The 14,510-nt window shown below is 53.0% G+C and overlaps 3 protein-coding genes across 9 annotated transcripts; 1 reads left to right on the forward strand and 2 right to left on the reverse strand.

Moving 5' to 3' along the window:
- Positions 1-263: 263 nt before the first annotated feature.
- LOC108099060 (longitudinals lacking protein, isoforms J/P/Q/S/Z) lies at positions 264-9,278 on the reverse strand. 5 transcript variants are annotated; one of them, XM_017202329.2, is made up of 7 exons: positions 9,172-9,278; positions 7,815-8,316; positions 7,120-7,753; positions 6,778-7,034; positions 6,588-6,696; positions 962-2,160; positions 264-904 (listed from the first exon to the last, which is right to left on the reverse strand). In XM_017202329.2, the coding sequence occupies exons 2-7, from the start codon at positions 7,983-7,985 to the stop codon at positions 509-511; spliced, it is 2,766 nt and encodes a 921-aa protein (XP_017057818.1). In that variant the 5' UTR covers positions 7,986-8,316; positions 9,172-9,278; the 3' UTR covers positions 264-508. The 5 variants fall into 5 exon arrangements, with proteins under 5 accessions (XP_017057818.1, XP_017057820.1, XP_017057819.1 ...); XM_017202331.2 differs by having other exon boundaries at positions 6,790-7,034; positions 9,172-9,277; XM_017202330.2 differs by lacking the exon at positions 9,172-9,278 and adding an exon at positions 8,735-9,164.
- Positions 9,279-9,374: 96 nt separating this feature from the next.
- On the forward strand, positions 9,375-12,584 carry LOC108099061 (ubiquitin carboxyl-terminal hydrolase 5). Of its 3 annotated transcripts, none has more exons than XM_017202336.2 (3): positions 9,375-9,589; positions 9,711-10,327; positions 10,509-12,584. In XM_017202336.2, the coding sequence occupies exons 2-3, from the start codon at positions 9,811-9,813 to the stop codon at positions 12,476-12,478; spliced, it is 2,487 nt and encodes an 828-aa protein (XP_017057825.1). In that variant the 5' UTR covers positions 9,375-9,589; positions 9,711-9,810; the 3' UTR covers positions 12,479-12,584. The 3 variants fall into 3 exon arrangements, with proteins under 3 accessions (XP_017057825.1, XP_017057824.1, XP_017057826.1); XM_017202335.2 differs by having other exon boundaries at positions 9,714-10,327; XM_017202337.2 differs by having other exon boundaries at positions 9,767-10,327.
- Positions 12,585-12,892: 308 nt separating this feature from the next.
- LOC108099064 (alpha-1,3/1,6-mannosyltransferase ALG2) lies at positions 12,893-14,375 on the reverse strand. Its single transcript, XM_017202340.2, has one exon. The coding sequence runs from the start codon at positions 14,184-14,186 to the stop codon at positions 12,912-12,914; it is 1,275 nt and encodes a 424-aa protein (XP_017057829.1). The 5' UTR covers positions 14,187-14,375; the 3' UTR covers positions 12,893-12,911.
- Positions 14,376-14,510: the final 135 nt, after the last annotated feature.

Below are 14,510 nucleotides of genomic sequence, written 5' to 3' on the forward strand. Positions count from 1 at the left end.
TTTCGTTTGTTTGTTTGGTTTTTTTTGTACAAGAACATACACACATATATATATATATATATATATATATAGATCTATATATAGTACATAGGTACACACACATAAACATAGTATTACATTTAGCGATTTTAAAAAAGTTTTTATTCCGCTTTTCGGCGGAGTGATCCAAAGGGTTTCGTTACTTTACAATGGCTGCGTGCCCGTGGGGCACGGCTCAAAAACAAATCTCCGGCGCCGTTCGGCGCCCCTTTCCGGCAGTCCATGTGCCCGGAGTTCCGTCCTGACTGGCACAGCGGGACTGGGACAACAAATGAAAATTTCGGAGCAGGCGTAAAGTTCGCGCTTTTCGCGCATCCTGCTGACAAAAAAACAAATTCGACAGACGGCCTGCCTGCTGGGAACGAGACCTCCTCATTGGGAGAGGGGTTCTCCTCCGCTGAAGGTCTTCCTCTCGGCGGCCGACCTGTCACAAATACAAATTCGCGGGCGTGGCCTCTGCAGCTCCAAATTAAATTGACTCTGTCTTGGTGTAGTGACGCCCTGTTCCCGCCCCGCTGCTGCTGCTGCCGGCGGAGGAGACGTACGGCGACGCCTTGCCGCTGCTGCTGCTCCCCGAGCCCGAGCCCGTTGTGCTGCTGCTGTTGTGCTGGCTCTCACCCGCTCCTGCTGCACCGGAGGCGGCGGCCGCCTCGTTGTTGAGCCGCTCGTGGTACTCCTGGAAGCAGGGCACGATGCACAGGTTGGTCTGGCACTCCGGGCAGTGGTACTTCGTTTTGCGTCGCAAAATCCGGCCATGCCCGTCGATCGTGTTCCAGCAGAAGTTGCAGCCCAGCGCCGGACCCGGTCGTATGACCGGGCAGTGACTAGAGCGCGGATTCTCGAGGGTGATGATCTCCCGTTGGGTCTGTCGAGCACATAACAAAGTTAGGGGGCATTCGGGTAAGAAGTTCCCATAACTCACCTGCGGAGAAGACACCGATCGCTGCAGTTCCTCGTTCTTGACGCGCAGCGTGGGCAAATGCTCAAACGAGCTGCTCATGGTGACCTGGCCGGGATGCAGGTGGCTGCCGCTGATGGAGCCCGAGGCCGACTTGGAGTTGCGCAGCCTCAATCCGCCCCCGCCGTTTGCCGCCTCGCCCGGGTTCTTTCCACCCGCGTTCCGCTCCACAATCGGCGACCTGGAGACGTTTGGCGAGTGCGGCGACCGCCGCTCGTGGGCAACGTCCGATCCGACAGAGAACGTAGGCGACATCGGGTGCCGCCCGGCGTTGTTCTGCAGCCCTGAGACGGGCGAGGTGACCACGGAGACGGCGGCAGAGACCGCTGACGCGGAGCCCGGACTGGCGTTGGTGGGCGTGGCTGCCGTCTCGCTGGAGACCGCCGGACCGGTCACAACGCGCGTGGGCACAAGGTACTGTGAGGAGCCGGCAGGCGGCGGGGAGCCCGAGGCGTAGATTGCCTCCGGCAGCGAGATGTGGTGCGGATGGTGGAGCGGCGCCGGCGGCACGTAGCTGGCACTGCTGCCGGACAGCGGATGCGAGTATTGGCGGTGCAGCGGGGCAAACGGATTGCTGGCGGTGGACAGGCCGGAACTCGAGCCGGCGATGTGCAGCGCGGACTGGCGGGGCAGGAGCGGGTCGGAGTGCTGCTTGATGAGATAAGGTGTGCTGGACGGCACGCTGAGCAGGTGCGGCGTGGACGGGGCCAGGCTGGGCGCCGGCTCCGAGGCGTGGCGCTCGATCCGCGGCGGAACGGTCAGCAGGTGGTGGTGCTGCTGCTGGTGCTGGTGCTGGTGCACCGGCGGCTGGTGGTGCAGGTGATGCGAGCCCGTGGTGGAGTAGTCCCGGGCCGTGACGGTCGTGGCGCCCGCGGCGTTGAACGGATCGAAGTCGAGCGTCGAGGCCGCAGTGTCCGGGGATATTTGGTTCGTCGACGAGATGCTGTCGCTGTCCCGCTTGACGCGCGGCTGGCGGGTGAGCACCCGGTTGCGCTTCGTGCCCATCACCACCGGCGAACTGGGTGAGCCGTCCGCGTCGCACTCGCCGGAGCCAACGCCCCCGATGCTGAAGGAGCGCTCAAAGCTGCCGCTGCCTCCGCTGCTGCTGCTGGCGGCCGCCAGCGAAGGATGCGGAGCATGGGCTGCATGCGCCGGGCTCGGCTCTGCAAGGAAAGATGGTTAAAGAGTTAGATTTGTTTGCTGTTTACTGAAATCCTAGACACAGGTGCCACCTTTCGGGATGAAAAATATCGAAACCTCTTCTGTTGCTCACTAGGAATCTCAGTTGATGAAAAAATGAAGCTTGAGAAGATCTTGTGTACGTTGTAGTTTTGAAAGTTTATTCGTTTCTTGCACATCGACTACAGTCTAGAATGTTCGTTCCATCTCGATTTCGGTCTCGATCCCGATCTCGATCTCGATATTCGTTTGGGGCTCGCATTACTTGGTATGGTACATGCAACTTATAATACAATCGGTTCTTTTATGCACTTGCGCTGATTTAAATAATTTATATATATATTTAACACACATAACTAGCGTAGTTATTGGTACTTTGCAATTGTAGGAAACAGAGTTAGTAATATTTGCTTATTGTTTCTGCTATTCTTCCGTTCGCGTTCGTGTGTTATGTGATCTGGGATCTGTGATCTGTAATGGGGATCGGGTCGGGATCGTAAGGATCCACCGTGGTATCATGGTATATCTATCCAGTGTGTGTGTTGTGGGAGGGCGAGTGTAATAAAAGTCCATTATCAAAGTTGACGTTACTCTATGACTTCTAACAAATCACGCTTAGTTCTTAGTATGCCTTGACACAATATAAAAAGTTCTCTATTAGTTACAATATTTATATGAATTGTATTAAAAACACACTATTCGTAATCGCTATCATAACCGGAATCGTATGCGTTTTCCGTTTGTGTTTGGTTTTCTGTTTGCCTTTAGCTGCAGTCTCCGTTTAGGATTTTGGGTGGTTACGAGTTATCTTTAAGTTTCGTTTGTCTTGCGTATCTGTGATCTGCATCGTGTAATTATCCATTACGCGCCCCTGTATGTACATACCTTTGTACAAAGAAGTCCTTAAAAACCAAGTGCCGAAACAAATGAGTGTCCCTCCCCGAAAAACCCCCTTCTCTAAGATATGTTGCTGTCGGATTTGGAAATGTATAACCCTAAAACCTGTGCCAGCACCCAATGGGACCGGCACCTCGCGAACTCAGAAAGAAGTGACAAGTGGATACGTTCACAAATATAAATATATATACATGTATATTGGTTGGTACATATTTATCATACATATCCGGCTCCCTTACATGCTCCTCCGCTGATCTTGCGGCTTACTCTATTGTACGCGTCCGCGATCATTCGTCGTCGGGAGCTCGCTATCGATTACATTTATGCTTCGAATGAGTGCGTCTGCCTTTCACCGTACACAGATAAGAAGCTTAATATAATGCCTACATACTGATATTTGCTATTGTAACACAAGTGCAGAAATTAAATCTCTTTCGAATCGAGGAATAAAACATATTTCTGATGCGCCAGAGCCTAGCAAACCACCGGACCGGGATGTGGATGTGGGGAAATGTGTTCAGAAATCGCCAATAAATCTCATGGTGTCCTTAATATTTAGTATTACGATTACAGATAGAATTTTTGGTTTCGTCCATTGCTTGTTCGCATTACAGAAAGTGGAATAGGAGCGGATTCCTCGCGGTTTGATCGGCTGCTGGCACACAGCACCACTTTAGCTGCAGTTGCTTTACAAATCATTTGATGTTCGCGATTAACACTAATAAAATTGTATAATTTATGTACAATTACATTATACTTTTACACGCACTATAGCTATATATATATATATATGTAATCGAAGATCTGTACTACCGATTTCTTAGTTAACAATCGTAAAAATGTAGGGTTCAAAACTTTAAGCTTAAGGAATTAGGTCCTAGAAAATTATTACAAGTGCGGCCTGCCTTCAATTCTCCATCCGCATCCGCGTCCGCTTCTCCTCTCCGATCCTCCTGCTCTGCTTAGCTCAGCTCAGCGCAGGAATCCGATGCTCCGTCCTTGGCCGACCTCCTCTATCCTATTGCCACTCTGCCGTGAAAGCGGTCCGCTATCGCTATGTACACTAGATTGCTGCCGTTGCTCTAATACCTGTATCGATCGATTTGAGGGCCCTGCTGCGCCGGGACCTACGACTTGTCCAGGTACTGCAGGCCCGAACTGCTCACCGTGGCCACCGGCGGCGCGGCCACCGTCACTGCGAAGTTGTTGATTAGGAAGCTGTGGGCCATGCCCATGGGCACGGAGACGGGCATGGCTGATATGCTGAGGGACTCCGCCGGCTCGCTGGCGGCCATCACGGCGGCTGCCTGCAGCAGAGTGGCCGTCCCCGCCTGGCTCGAAATCGTATTCTATATCGAGTTGAAGTTAATACTCTGCAGATTCATGGCGGTGGTCGGGTTGACATTGATCGTTCCGGTGCCCGCGCCCGTTCCCGCACCCGCTCCGCCACCGGCTGCCTCGATGTACCGCTGCCGCGTCATCGAGTGCACGTTGCCCGGGGAGTCCATGTAGCGCGGATCGAACAGGCTCATCACGCCGATGGCCGGGTGCGAGTTGCCGCCGCCAGGCAGGCTGCCCGGTCCGCTTCCGAGGCCCGCGTGGTGCGGGGTGCACATCAACGAGGGCGTGGGCGTCTCTGCCTGCGGCGGAATCTGCATGCTGAGCGTCTCGTTGGTGTTGTCATCGCCCTGATTCGTCGAGGGCGTGGGCGAGGGCGACAGGTTAGGCTCCTGCTTGACCACGCGCGCCTTGATGCTGGGTCGCGAGACGGGGTAGCCGCGCTTCTTGTACTCCAGCCACAGCGTTCTGTTGTTCACGCCGTACAGCCGGGCGGCCTTGCAGAATCCGATGCCACCCGTGCGCACTGCCTCCAGGGCGCGGATGAAGTTCTCATCGCCCTGCGGGTTTACCGACCGCTTGCGCTTCACCACCTGGCTGGCTGCGCCAGTGGCTCCTGCCCCATTGCCGGCCGCCGTGTTGGCCGCTCCTCCGCCGGCGGCACTTGCTCCGGCCACTCCCGCGTGCACAGGCGACTGGGTGGGCGTGGGCCCTTGGCTGTAGACCGACTGCACCATGTTCGATTCGTTCGGAGAGGTGGGCGAGAGGTTCTGCGCGGCCGTCGCGTAGCTGCCGACCAGGTTGTTTACGGTGATGATCTGCGACGAGTAGGCCTGGCCGGAGGCGGCGGCCTGCTCCTGCTGCTGGTAGTGCAACTGCTGCAGATGCTGCTGCTGAGTGGCCTGCTGCTGGGCCTCGTGCTGCTGTCGCTGATCGCCACCGACACCGCCGCCGGCGCTATTCGCACCGCTGCTCTGGCTGCCAGCCCCGCCACCACTGCCCCCGCCGTTGCCCAGCAAGTTGGACTGGCAGGCGGGCAGGGAGAAGCGTGGATAGTTCGAATCGACAACTGTCCATTGCAGACCTGGGAAGGGGAGAGAGAGAGAGACAGCGAATGAAAGATTGGTTCTGGTGTTCGTTCTGGGGCATTTCGATCGAAGTTCAACTTGAGATCGCTCTCTCCTAGCTCTAATGGATCGGGTTCTGGTTTGGGTTCAGTTTGAGGTCTAGTCTGGTTAGGTCTGGTCTTGGTCTTGGTCTGGTTCTGGGACAATTTATAGCATCGTAAATAGGCACAATAGAGGTGGGATAGGTAGAAAGATTGCTAAGGCTAAATCATTATCATCGGAAACCGCTGTTTGAAACTCCCACAAAACAAAAATCAATAAAAACGCAAGTGAACGCAAATCGAGAATGAACAATCGAAACAAACAAATAATATTTTGAGTTTTGGAAGTTTTGGTTTTTGTTTTTTGTTTTGGACTCTGTGCTAGCTCTCTCCCATTCCCAAGTTCAGGCAGGATTCGGTTTTGGAATACAATACACAATAATATTTAAACATAGAAAATTTCGGCATTTTACAGATATTTCGTTGCACTTAGTCGGTAAATCGGTAATGGATAATCGGTATGCTAGATCTCATATTTAGCTTTAGCATTCATTTCTCCAAGCGCTGTGTACTGAAATTTATTTTTCGAAATGGCACCGTTCGTGTGTGAGATATGCGAATGAAGTATGATCGTGGAATTGATGGGTGAATCAGAGAGTACACAGTGGTTGATCAGACTAAACTTATTGGGAGACCCTAACCCGTCAGTTTACCATGCCCAGTCATAAGTCTGCAGTTTTAGGATGGCAGTCTTTTATTTTACATCTTTTTTAGACTAAGGTTTCTTATTCCAGTCATATTAAAACATATTAAAGTACCTTTTACTAAAGTATACATTTTTCAAAAATGTCTTTCTATAAACAGGTTTTTTTTTTATGATTTTTGTCTTTTTAATTTTCTAGCATTAAGCCCCATTTTTTTAGTGTTTGTGTTTTAAAAAAAAATCATAGCAAACAAATTTAAGAAACGATAAAAAAAAGGATCCATCCTTGCGAATGAGTTCCCTACCCGATGAGCAATGAGTTTTGATGGTACCGTGTTGGATTCTGAGTTTTCTTTGCGACTTACCCGAGTGCGAGGACTGAGAGTTCGGCGCATCGTGTTCCGAGGGCGTGGTGCCGCCGGAGATGTCCAGGGGCATCGTTGGGTTCACGCCGCCAATGTCCACTTCGGGCTTCTGCACGTTCGTAGGCCGAGAAAAAATAGGAAACAATTAGTCAACTTGCTCTACAAGACGATGGTTCGAGGTTAACGTGACCAATTTCATTACAATTTGCATGTGTAAGTGTCCGTGTCCGTCGTCCAAATCCGAGTCCTGCGGCTGCTGGTCCAGCTCGGCGCTGACAGATTCCTTCAACAGCTTGGCCGCGTGCAGCGAGTGAGCGGCTAGACCGCCAGCCGCTCCGAAGGACATCTGGCTCATCTGGGCGAGACTGAGACCGGCGTTGCCGGCACCACTGCCCGCGTCCAGGGAGCTGTTGTGCTGCTCCTCAACGTTGTTGCGTTCACCAGAGCCTGGAAAGGTATCGGAGTTAATTCGATTCGGTCCTTTGTTTGTGAAACGGAGCAGTCGACGATGCTTTACCCAACTCCAACTCACCGTTATTCGATGATTTGCGCAACCGCTTGCGTCTGGTGGCTGGCGAGGTGCCGGCGCTCAACGGCGACGGCGTACGTCGCATCTGGTGGTGATGCGTCTGCGCCGCCTGCGCCTGCCCGCCCTGCTGCTGCTGATGGTGGTGGTGGTGGTGCTGCTGCTGCGCCTGTTGCTGCTGCTGCGCCTGCTGCTGTTGCTGCTGCAGCTGCTGTTGTTGCTGGTGGTGGTGGTGCTGCTGCTGCGCCTGCTGCTGGGCCTGCTGTTGCTGCTGCTGCGCCTGGAACTGCTGGGCCTCGCTGCTGCTCCACAGGGAGTCGCCCACGCTGCCGCCGCTGGCGCCCCCCAGGCTTCCGGCCGAGGTGCCCGCTCCAGAGCCCACTCCGGTGCCACCCACTAGCTCGGTGCCGTCCGTGGAGGACTTGCTGTCCGACTTGGTGAGATTGGCCGGATCCGTGGGCATCTCCGCCAAGCCCTTGATCTTGAGCATCTCGGCGGTCTTAAGGATGTGCGGAAGCTGCTCTTGCGAGACATTAACCTCGCCGTAGTACATGAAGTCCACCATGGTCTTGAGGTCATCGTACTGCACATCCTTCAGGATGACGATGGGATGTTGGCACGGATTTGTGGTGAACAGAGCCTGGCGGGAGATTTGATGGTTAGCTATGGGTTTTCCTGAAAGGATTATATACTCTGCTTACCTGGAAGTACGAACTGCAGGCGGAGAGCACTATTTTGTGGGCCTGCAACTGACGTCCTTCGGCAGCCAGAGTGACGTCCACCAGGGTGCCATTGTGCAGCAGCGAGGAGCACACCGAGATGAAATTCGGTTGGTGGTTGTTCCACCGCAGGCAGAACTGCTGCACGGACATGGTGGTGATCCGGATTTGGAGCTTTAGTCCTCAATCTCCGGATCCGGAGCCACCTCCTGCTCCTCCCCCTCCTCCTCACCCTGTTTGCGGCCAATTAACTCGCACTGATAACACTTTTTATCGCCTCCCGCTCGCCGCTCTAGTGGTTTTTATTATTAATTTTTCCGGTGTTTTGTTCGCCTTTTTGTTTTCGCCTCTTTCGAAATTAATTAAAATTTATGAACATTCGTCGCAGCTTGCAGATGCGTGTGTGTTTGTGTGTGTGAGTGGGGGGTCGGGGTTTTCGGTTTCAGGGGGGTGACGACTTCTAGGCCGCACGCATCGCGAGTCTCTGCAAAAAGGGGTACAAAAAATGGGGTTTAAATAAATCAAACATTATCGATGGTTACACAAATTGCTCAAAAACACATTCCGCTCTCTTCGCGCTCTCTCCTTCTCTCTCTTTCGTCTTTCTTCTGTATCACAGCTGCGCGCTCTCCTCGCTTACAAAAAAACCACAAACAACAACAACGGCTCTGCGTGTGTATGTAATTATACAGTCGCGAAAATGAAACGCACACACTCACTCATACTTGTTGTTGCTGCCTGCTGGCCAAAGTTTTATTTTTGATAAAACCGAGAACGTAACGAAATCGAATAGCTTTTTGTATAGTCGTAGCGCTGTAGACCTTGAATTTTCTTTGATTCTTATGACGTAATTATATACGTGCCCCGCGCTGTCCCTCCCCTTCTAACGCTCTCTTTCTCACCCACACTGACGACCGCCGACGACGTACTAATCGCTGCTTCTTCGTTTATTCATCGTATCGATATTTTCAGTGGCATTTATTTATGTGCATGTCGCGCGTTATTTTCGTATGGCTATGATGTTGGGAATAAAGCTAATACACAAACTAGCGGAGCGCCACATGTTTTTCACTCGCTTCTCCCCAGCGACTTGTTTCTTTTCGTTTTTACAACTTGAACTTTTTGTGGTAGGTTTTTGCTGTTGTATTTTTTTTGGCTTTCCAAAAACAAAATGGCGCGCAACAAATTTATGCGAGGGCCAAAACAACACTGAAAACTGATCGCGCAGGCTAGATTTCAATGCACTCGCATGCCGCACTGATAGCTCCAACTTGTTTACCACTTTTTATATTATTTTAACGCAGATTTCCCAACGAAAAATGCATATGAAAATTCTTACGTTTTACTTCTTTATGCGAAAGATTTTTGTGACTATATGGCAACACGGCGGAAAGAGAGTTGGCAGGCCGGAAGAGTGTGGCCAAGTCGGATAGAAGAAAAATATCTTTACTTCATAATCTTTATTTTTTAAGCGGTTGTATAATTTATTGTATGTTTTATTCCAATTGTCCCAAAATATAATTTAAGGATAATAAGTTAACTGAATCACGACCAGAGTTGCGGAGCTCTCGCTTTGTTGTTAAAACCCAACGGAACTAGTTCGGTGACTCGCGAATTTGTTGTTGGTATTGGTTACAGATGACAGCTTTCAACAAAGAAGCGATAGTTGCAACCGGCCGAGTTAATAGATTTAAGATCTTTGGTGGTGAAAAAGAGAAAACACCAGCTTACAACTCATACTAAGAAGTATTTTATAGGTAAGTCCCGACTGAAGTAGTCCAACTGTTTAAATCCCTATAAACAACTAACCGAATCCATCGATACGCGCCATTTTCGTGCCCGCCGGTATCGATGCATTCGTCCTCGTTCATCTCTAAGTAGCCGCAGCTGCAAAACTCAAAAATCATCTATTTCACATTCGGCTCGTTGTCCAGTATATGAGTAAAAGGCCAGCCACAGAATTCCAGGTAACATCGTAATGGAGGAACTACGCAAGCATTTATCCAAGGTGAACGTGCCTTGCGGCTCCGGAGCGGGGAGTCCGCCGATCTACAAGGACGAGTGCGTCTACTCCTACGACAACCCAGAGACGCCCACCGGGCTGTACGTGTGTCTGCACAGCTTCCTGGGCTTCGGGGAGGCCTACGTGCGCGAGTACGCCGACAAGACCGGCAACGCTGTCTTTCTCCACATTCGGAGGGTAAAGACGCCCAAGGAGGGAGCCGACGCGGAGCCGGGCTGTGATCCCGAGGCGGAGGCAGGACCGGAGCGCAAGATCACCCGCCTGGCTATTGGCGTCGAGGGCGGCTACAACGAGTCGGACATGGCTAAGAAGTACGAGATAAAGGACACGTACAGCATAGTAGTGGCCCCGCAGCTGGACAAGAAGCTCCCGTATCCCGACCCTGAGCTCCCCATGCGCGTCACCCAAGCGGTAGAGGCGATCCTTGCCGCTGACTCGGCCATAGCCAAGCTGGAGAAGGCCACGCTGATGGGTGAGTGTGCGACCGAAATAAGTTTTGAATAGGATTCAGAAAGTGCGCAAGGAAACTACCTTGGGTTGTCCCCCTATGGCTTGGGGACCGTCCAATTGGCGGTGCCTTCAGCATTTTTTACAACGTATCGTTTTCCGGTTGAATTTGTTTATTAACTGACCAACCCTCTTGCGAATTGCAGGCACCTGGGATGGAGAGGTGCGTCAGGCCTCCAAGTACGCGGAGAACCTGCAGCAGCTGGACAACGGCAAGCGAATCCCACCCGCCGGCTGGCAGTGCGAGAAGTGCGAGCTGACCAACAACCTCTGGCTGAACCTCACCGACGGATCCATTATGTGCGGTCGGAAGTTCTTTGACGGGAGCGGGGGCAACGACCACGCCGTGGAGCACTACCGCGCGACGGGCTACCCGCTGGCTGTCAAGCTTGGTACCATCACCGCTGACGGGAAGTCGGACGTGTTCTCCTACCCGGAGGACGACATGGTGCTCGACCCCTACCTGGAGCGCCACCTCTCACACTTCGGCATTAACATGGCGGCGATGAAGAAGAGCGAAAAGTCTATGGTGGAGCTGGAGCTGGACATCAACCAGCGCATTGGCGAGTGGTCGGCGCTGACGGAGAGCGAGAGCGAGCTGCAGCCGCTGGCCGGTCCGGGGTACACGGGCATGCGCAACCTGGGCAACTCGTGCTACATAAACAGCGTGATGCAGGTGCTCTTCGTTATCCCGGACTTCCAGCAGCGCTTCGTGGGCACCGGTGCCCAGCGCTATTTCAGCGAGTTCCCCAACGACCCGGCCAACGACTTCAACATCCAGATGGCCAAGCTGGGCACCGGCCTGGAGTCGGGCAAGTACAGCAGCATTGCGGAGAACACCCTGGACACTGACCACTCCACAGGCATCTCGCCGGCCATGTTCAAAAACATAGTGGGCAAGAACCACCCCGATTTCAGCACCAAGCAGCAGCAGGATGCCAACGATTTCTATCTGCATCTGCTTACTTTGCTGGACAGGAACTCCCGCAACCAGAGCAATCCCGCAGACGCTCTCAAGTTCCTGCTGGAGGACAGGGTTGAATGCCTGGCCAGCCGCAAGGTGAAGTACAAGACGCGCGAGGAGTACAGCTTCCGGCTGCCCATTCCTCTGGACAAGGCGACCAACCTGGACGAGGTGCGCGAGTTCCAGGAGCGGGAGAAGACAGCCCGAGAGACCGGCCAGCGGCTGGTGGAGCGGGACATCGTGCGGCACAAGGTGCCACTCCAGGCGTGTCTGGAAAGCTTCTTTGGCCCGGAGCTAATCGAGCAGTTCTTCTCCACTGCCATCGATGGCAAGACGAACGCCAGAAAGACCACTCGCCTGGCCACCATGCCCGACTGCCTGATGATTCACCTAGGCAAGTTTACGCTGGGCGACGACTGGGTGCCCAAGAAGCTGGACGTATCCGTGGACATGCCGGACGAGCTGGACCTGAGCGCCTGGCGCTCTGCCGGCGGGCTGCAGGCCGGTGAAGAGGCTCTGCCCGAGCCCGTGGCGGAGCAGCCGAAGTTTGCCTTCGACGAGGCGGTCATGTCCGAGCTGCTGACAATGGGCTTTCCGCCGGAGGCCTGCAAGCGCGCCTGCTTCCACACAAAGAACAGCGGGCTGGAGGCCGCCTCGAACTGGCTGATGGAGCACATCGCCGACGAGGACATCTCGGAGCCTTTCGTGGTGCCCAACAACCGCATCGGGGACTGCGCGCTCGACCAGTTCGTGGCCAATCCGGAGAGCCTCGCCATGCTGATGAGCATGGGCTTCGACGAGCGTCAGGCGGTCGCGGCTCTGAAGGCCACCGATGGTAACGTGGAGCGCGCTACCGACTGGATCTTCTCGCACGCCGACTCTGTTGGCTTGGAGGAGGCTGCCCCCGCTTCGGATTCATCCGCTACAGCGGCCTCATCGGCGCCAAACAGGAGCAATTACCGCGACGGCGGCGGAAAGTACAAGCTGGTGGCCTTCATCTCGCACATGGGCACCTCCGCCCAGGTGGGGCACTACGTCTGCCACATCCGCAAGAAGGGCGAGTGGGTGATCTTCAATGACAGCAAGGTGGCCAAGTCGCAGCATCCGCCCAAGGACCTAGGCTACCTGTATCTGTACATGCGCGACCAGTAGCCCGCCCGATCTCAGCCCCAACCCAACTACCCCGGTCCCGCAACCCAATATTATAAGCCCTAAGAAATGGAATTTAATAATAAACTACACATACAGTGCTACACTAGGTTCTGCGGCTTGGATCGGTGTACTTTGTGGGAGGCTCTTTTGTTTCTCTGTTTTGTTATTTGTAAGCTACGTATTAGTAAGCTACTCATCGAATTTAAATTAAAATTGGAATAGTTTTCGATTATCAAATAATGTAAGCATTAATTGAAGAAGTTCTGACGTGGCAAATATTACAAATTTAAAATAATTTCCTTGATATTCGCGTTCTATGATGACTCACTTTTCCGGAAAAACAGATTCCCTCCTAATGACTAATTCTAGAGCGCAGCTAAAAATAAGATGCAATAACAATCCATGCCACGGATGTGCTGTTTCAACTGGAATTTTATTCAGTTTTCTTAGTACTCGACTGCTTTGGAATGGGAACCAGCTCCTGGACAATACCATTGAGCCGATCTGCGAACGCCTGGAAGGAGAACTTTTGCTGCACCCGCTTGTGGCCCTGGTCGCCCATCTTGATGCGCAGCGGTTCGTCCCGGAAGAGCTGGTACATCGCTCCGCCGAAGCTCTTTTCCTGCTTCTCGCACAAAAAGCCAGTCGAGGTGTTGACCACCGTTTCCGTGGGACCGCCGCTGTTCAGAGCCACCACTGGCTTTGAGCAGTACATGCCCTCCAGCGGCACGATGCCGAAGTGCTCGTTCTCAGGCGTGTACAGCAGGACGTGGGCGGCGAAAAGCAGGCGGCACTTCTCCTCGTCCGTGGGAGAACGCAGCAGCACTACGTGATCCTGCAACTTCAGCTCCTCGGCCAGCTGCTCTAGCTCCGCAAAGTGCTCGACGTTCTCCATGCAGCGGGTGTCGTATCCTCCGGCGATGATTAGGCGGCAGCGTTTGAAGTCCATGGCAGGCAGCATGTCACCGAGCAGCCGCAGGGAATGCAGGGCCAAGGCGTGATTTTTCTTCCTTTCGTACCGATTAATGTCCAGGTAAATAAACGCGTTTCGCGGCACTCGCGGGTGCACAGGCTCATCCAATAGGGCGGACCGCTGCTCTAGCTTTTTCTGCATCTGGTCAAAGTATTGGGTGTGCAGCGAGGGGTACAGGACATCCGGCACCGTGCTTAGTCTGCGAAAAGTGTCCTGGAAGACGCGCAGAGTAAACTTTGAGTTTACGAGCACCTTGTCCGCCAGTCCGATGGTATGCTCCTCCAGCCAGTTGATGGGCAGCCGGTAAAGCCTTTTCAGAAGGCCCTCGCGCGCGCTGAGCAGCTGATCGGGAAAGTGGCAGTAGAAGAGGACCCGTGGCCGATGGCGGGCCAGTCGGAGAACAGGAATGCAAACGGAAATAAGGTCGCAGATCACTACGTCCACCTGCTCCCGCTGGGGCATGAAGAAACTGGCGTAGATCGCAGCGTAGATCACGCGCAGGTAGGCGCAAATGGCGTAGAATCTTCCGAACAGTCCGCGTGGCATCCAGTCGCCAACAACTTGGACCGGGAAACTACCGTCTGCAGTCTCCTTGAAGCAGTGCGTGCTGTCATGGTGGTTCGTCAGGAAGCTGACCTGATGACCATGCTCCTTGAGAGCCAGAGCAGCATCCACCACCAGGCGCTCGGCGCCTCCGATACCCAAATCCGGGTGAATGAAAAGGACCCGAACCATGACCTAAACTTACTATCTGCAGTACGTGAATTTAGAAGGGATTAACTAAGAACTAGGATTGTATCCTTATTTAAAGGCGAGGGTCAGAATATTTGCATTCTTTTGCGGACCTTTGTTTTTATTTTTCAACTTTTAAATTCTTTTACTCTTCAGCTGACTTGGTGGAAGTGTGACCGTGGTTCTTAAAGGATTCTAAAAATACCAATTACACCGCAATTTTAACAAAGACTACTGTTTTTTTTTAATGATTATATCAGTCAAATTTATGTATAAAAGCGTAGTTGGAAGGGTATATAAATTATCAATTTCCGATTGGTAACAACT

The sequence above is a fragment of the Drosophila ficusphila genome, unplaced genomic scaffold (genome assembly GCF_018152265.1).
Source record: "Drosophila ficusphila isolate 14025-0441.05 unplaced genomic scaffold, ASM1815226v1 contig_286, whole genome shotgun sequence".
NCBI classification, from domain to species: domain Eukaryota; kingdom Metazoa; phylum Arthropoda; class Insecta; order Diptera; family Drosophilidae; genus Drosophila; species Drosophila ficusphila.

Excerpts from the sequence above, each read along its gene's own strand:
- LOC108099064 (XM_017202340.2), bottom strand. The coding sequence starts at position 14,186 with ATGGTTCGGGTCCTTTTCATTCACCCGGATTTGGGTATCGGAGGCGCC.
- LOC108099061 (XM_017202336.2), top strand. The coding sequence starts at position 9,811 with ATGGAGGAACTACGCAAGCATTTATCCAAGGTGAACGTGCCTTGCGGC. Across the intron at positions 10,328-10,508 it reads GGAGAAGGCCACGCTGATGG|GCACCTGGGATGGAGAGGTG; the intron begins GTGAGTGTGCGA and ends TGCGAATTGCAG.
- LOC108099060 (XM_017202329.2), bottom strand. The coding sequence starts at position 7,985 with ATGTCCGTGCAGCAGTTCTGCCTGCGGTGGAACAACCACCAACCGAAT. Across the intron at positions 6,697-6,777 it reads TGCAAATTGTAATGAAATTG|AAGCCCGAAGTGGACATTGG; the intron begins GTCACGTTAACC and ends ACGAACGTGCAG. Across the intron at positions 2,161-6,587 it reads CTCTCAGTCCTCGCACTCGG|AGCCGAGCCCGGCGCATGCA; the intron begins GTAAGTCGCAAA and ends CTTTCCTTGCAG.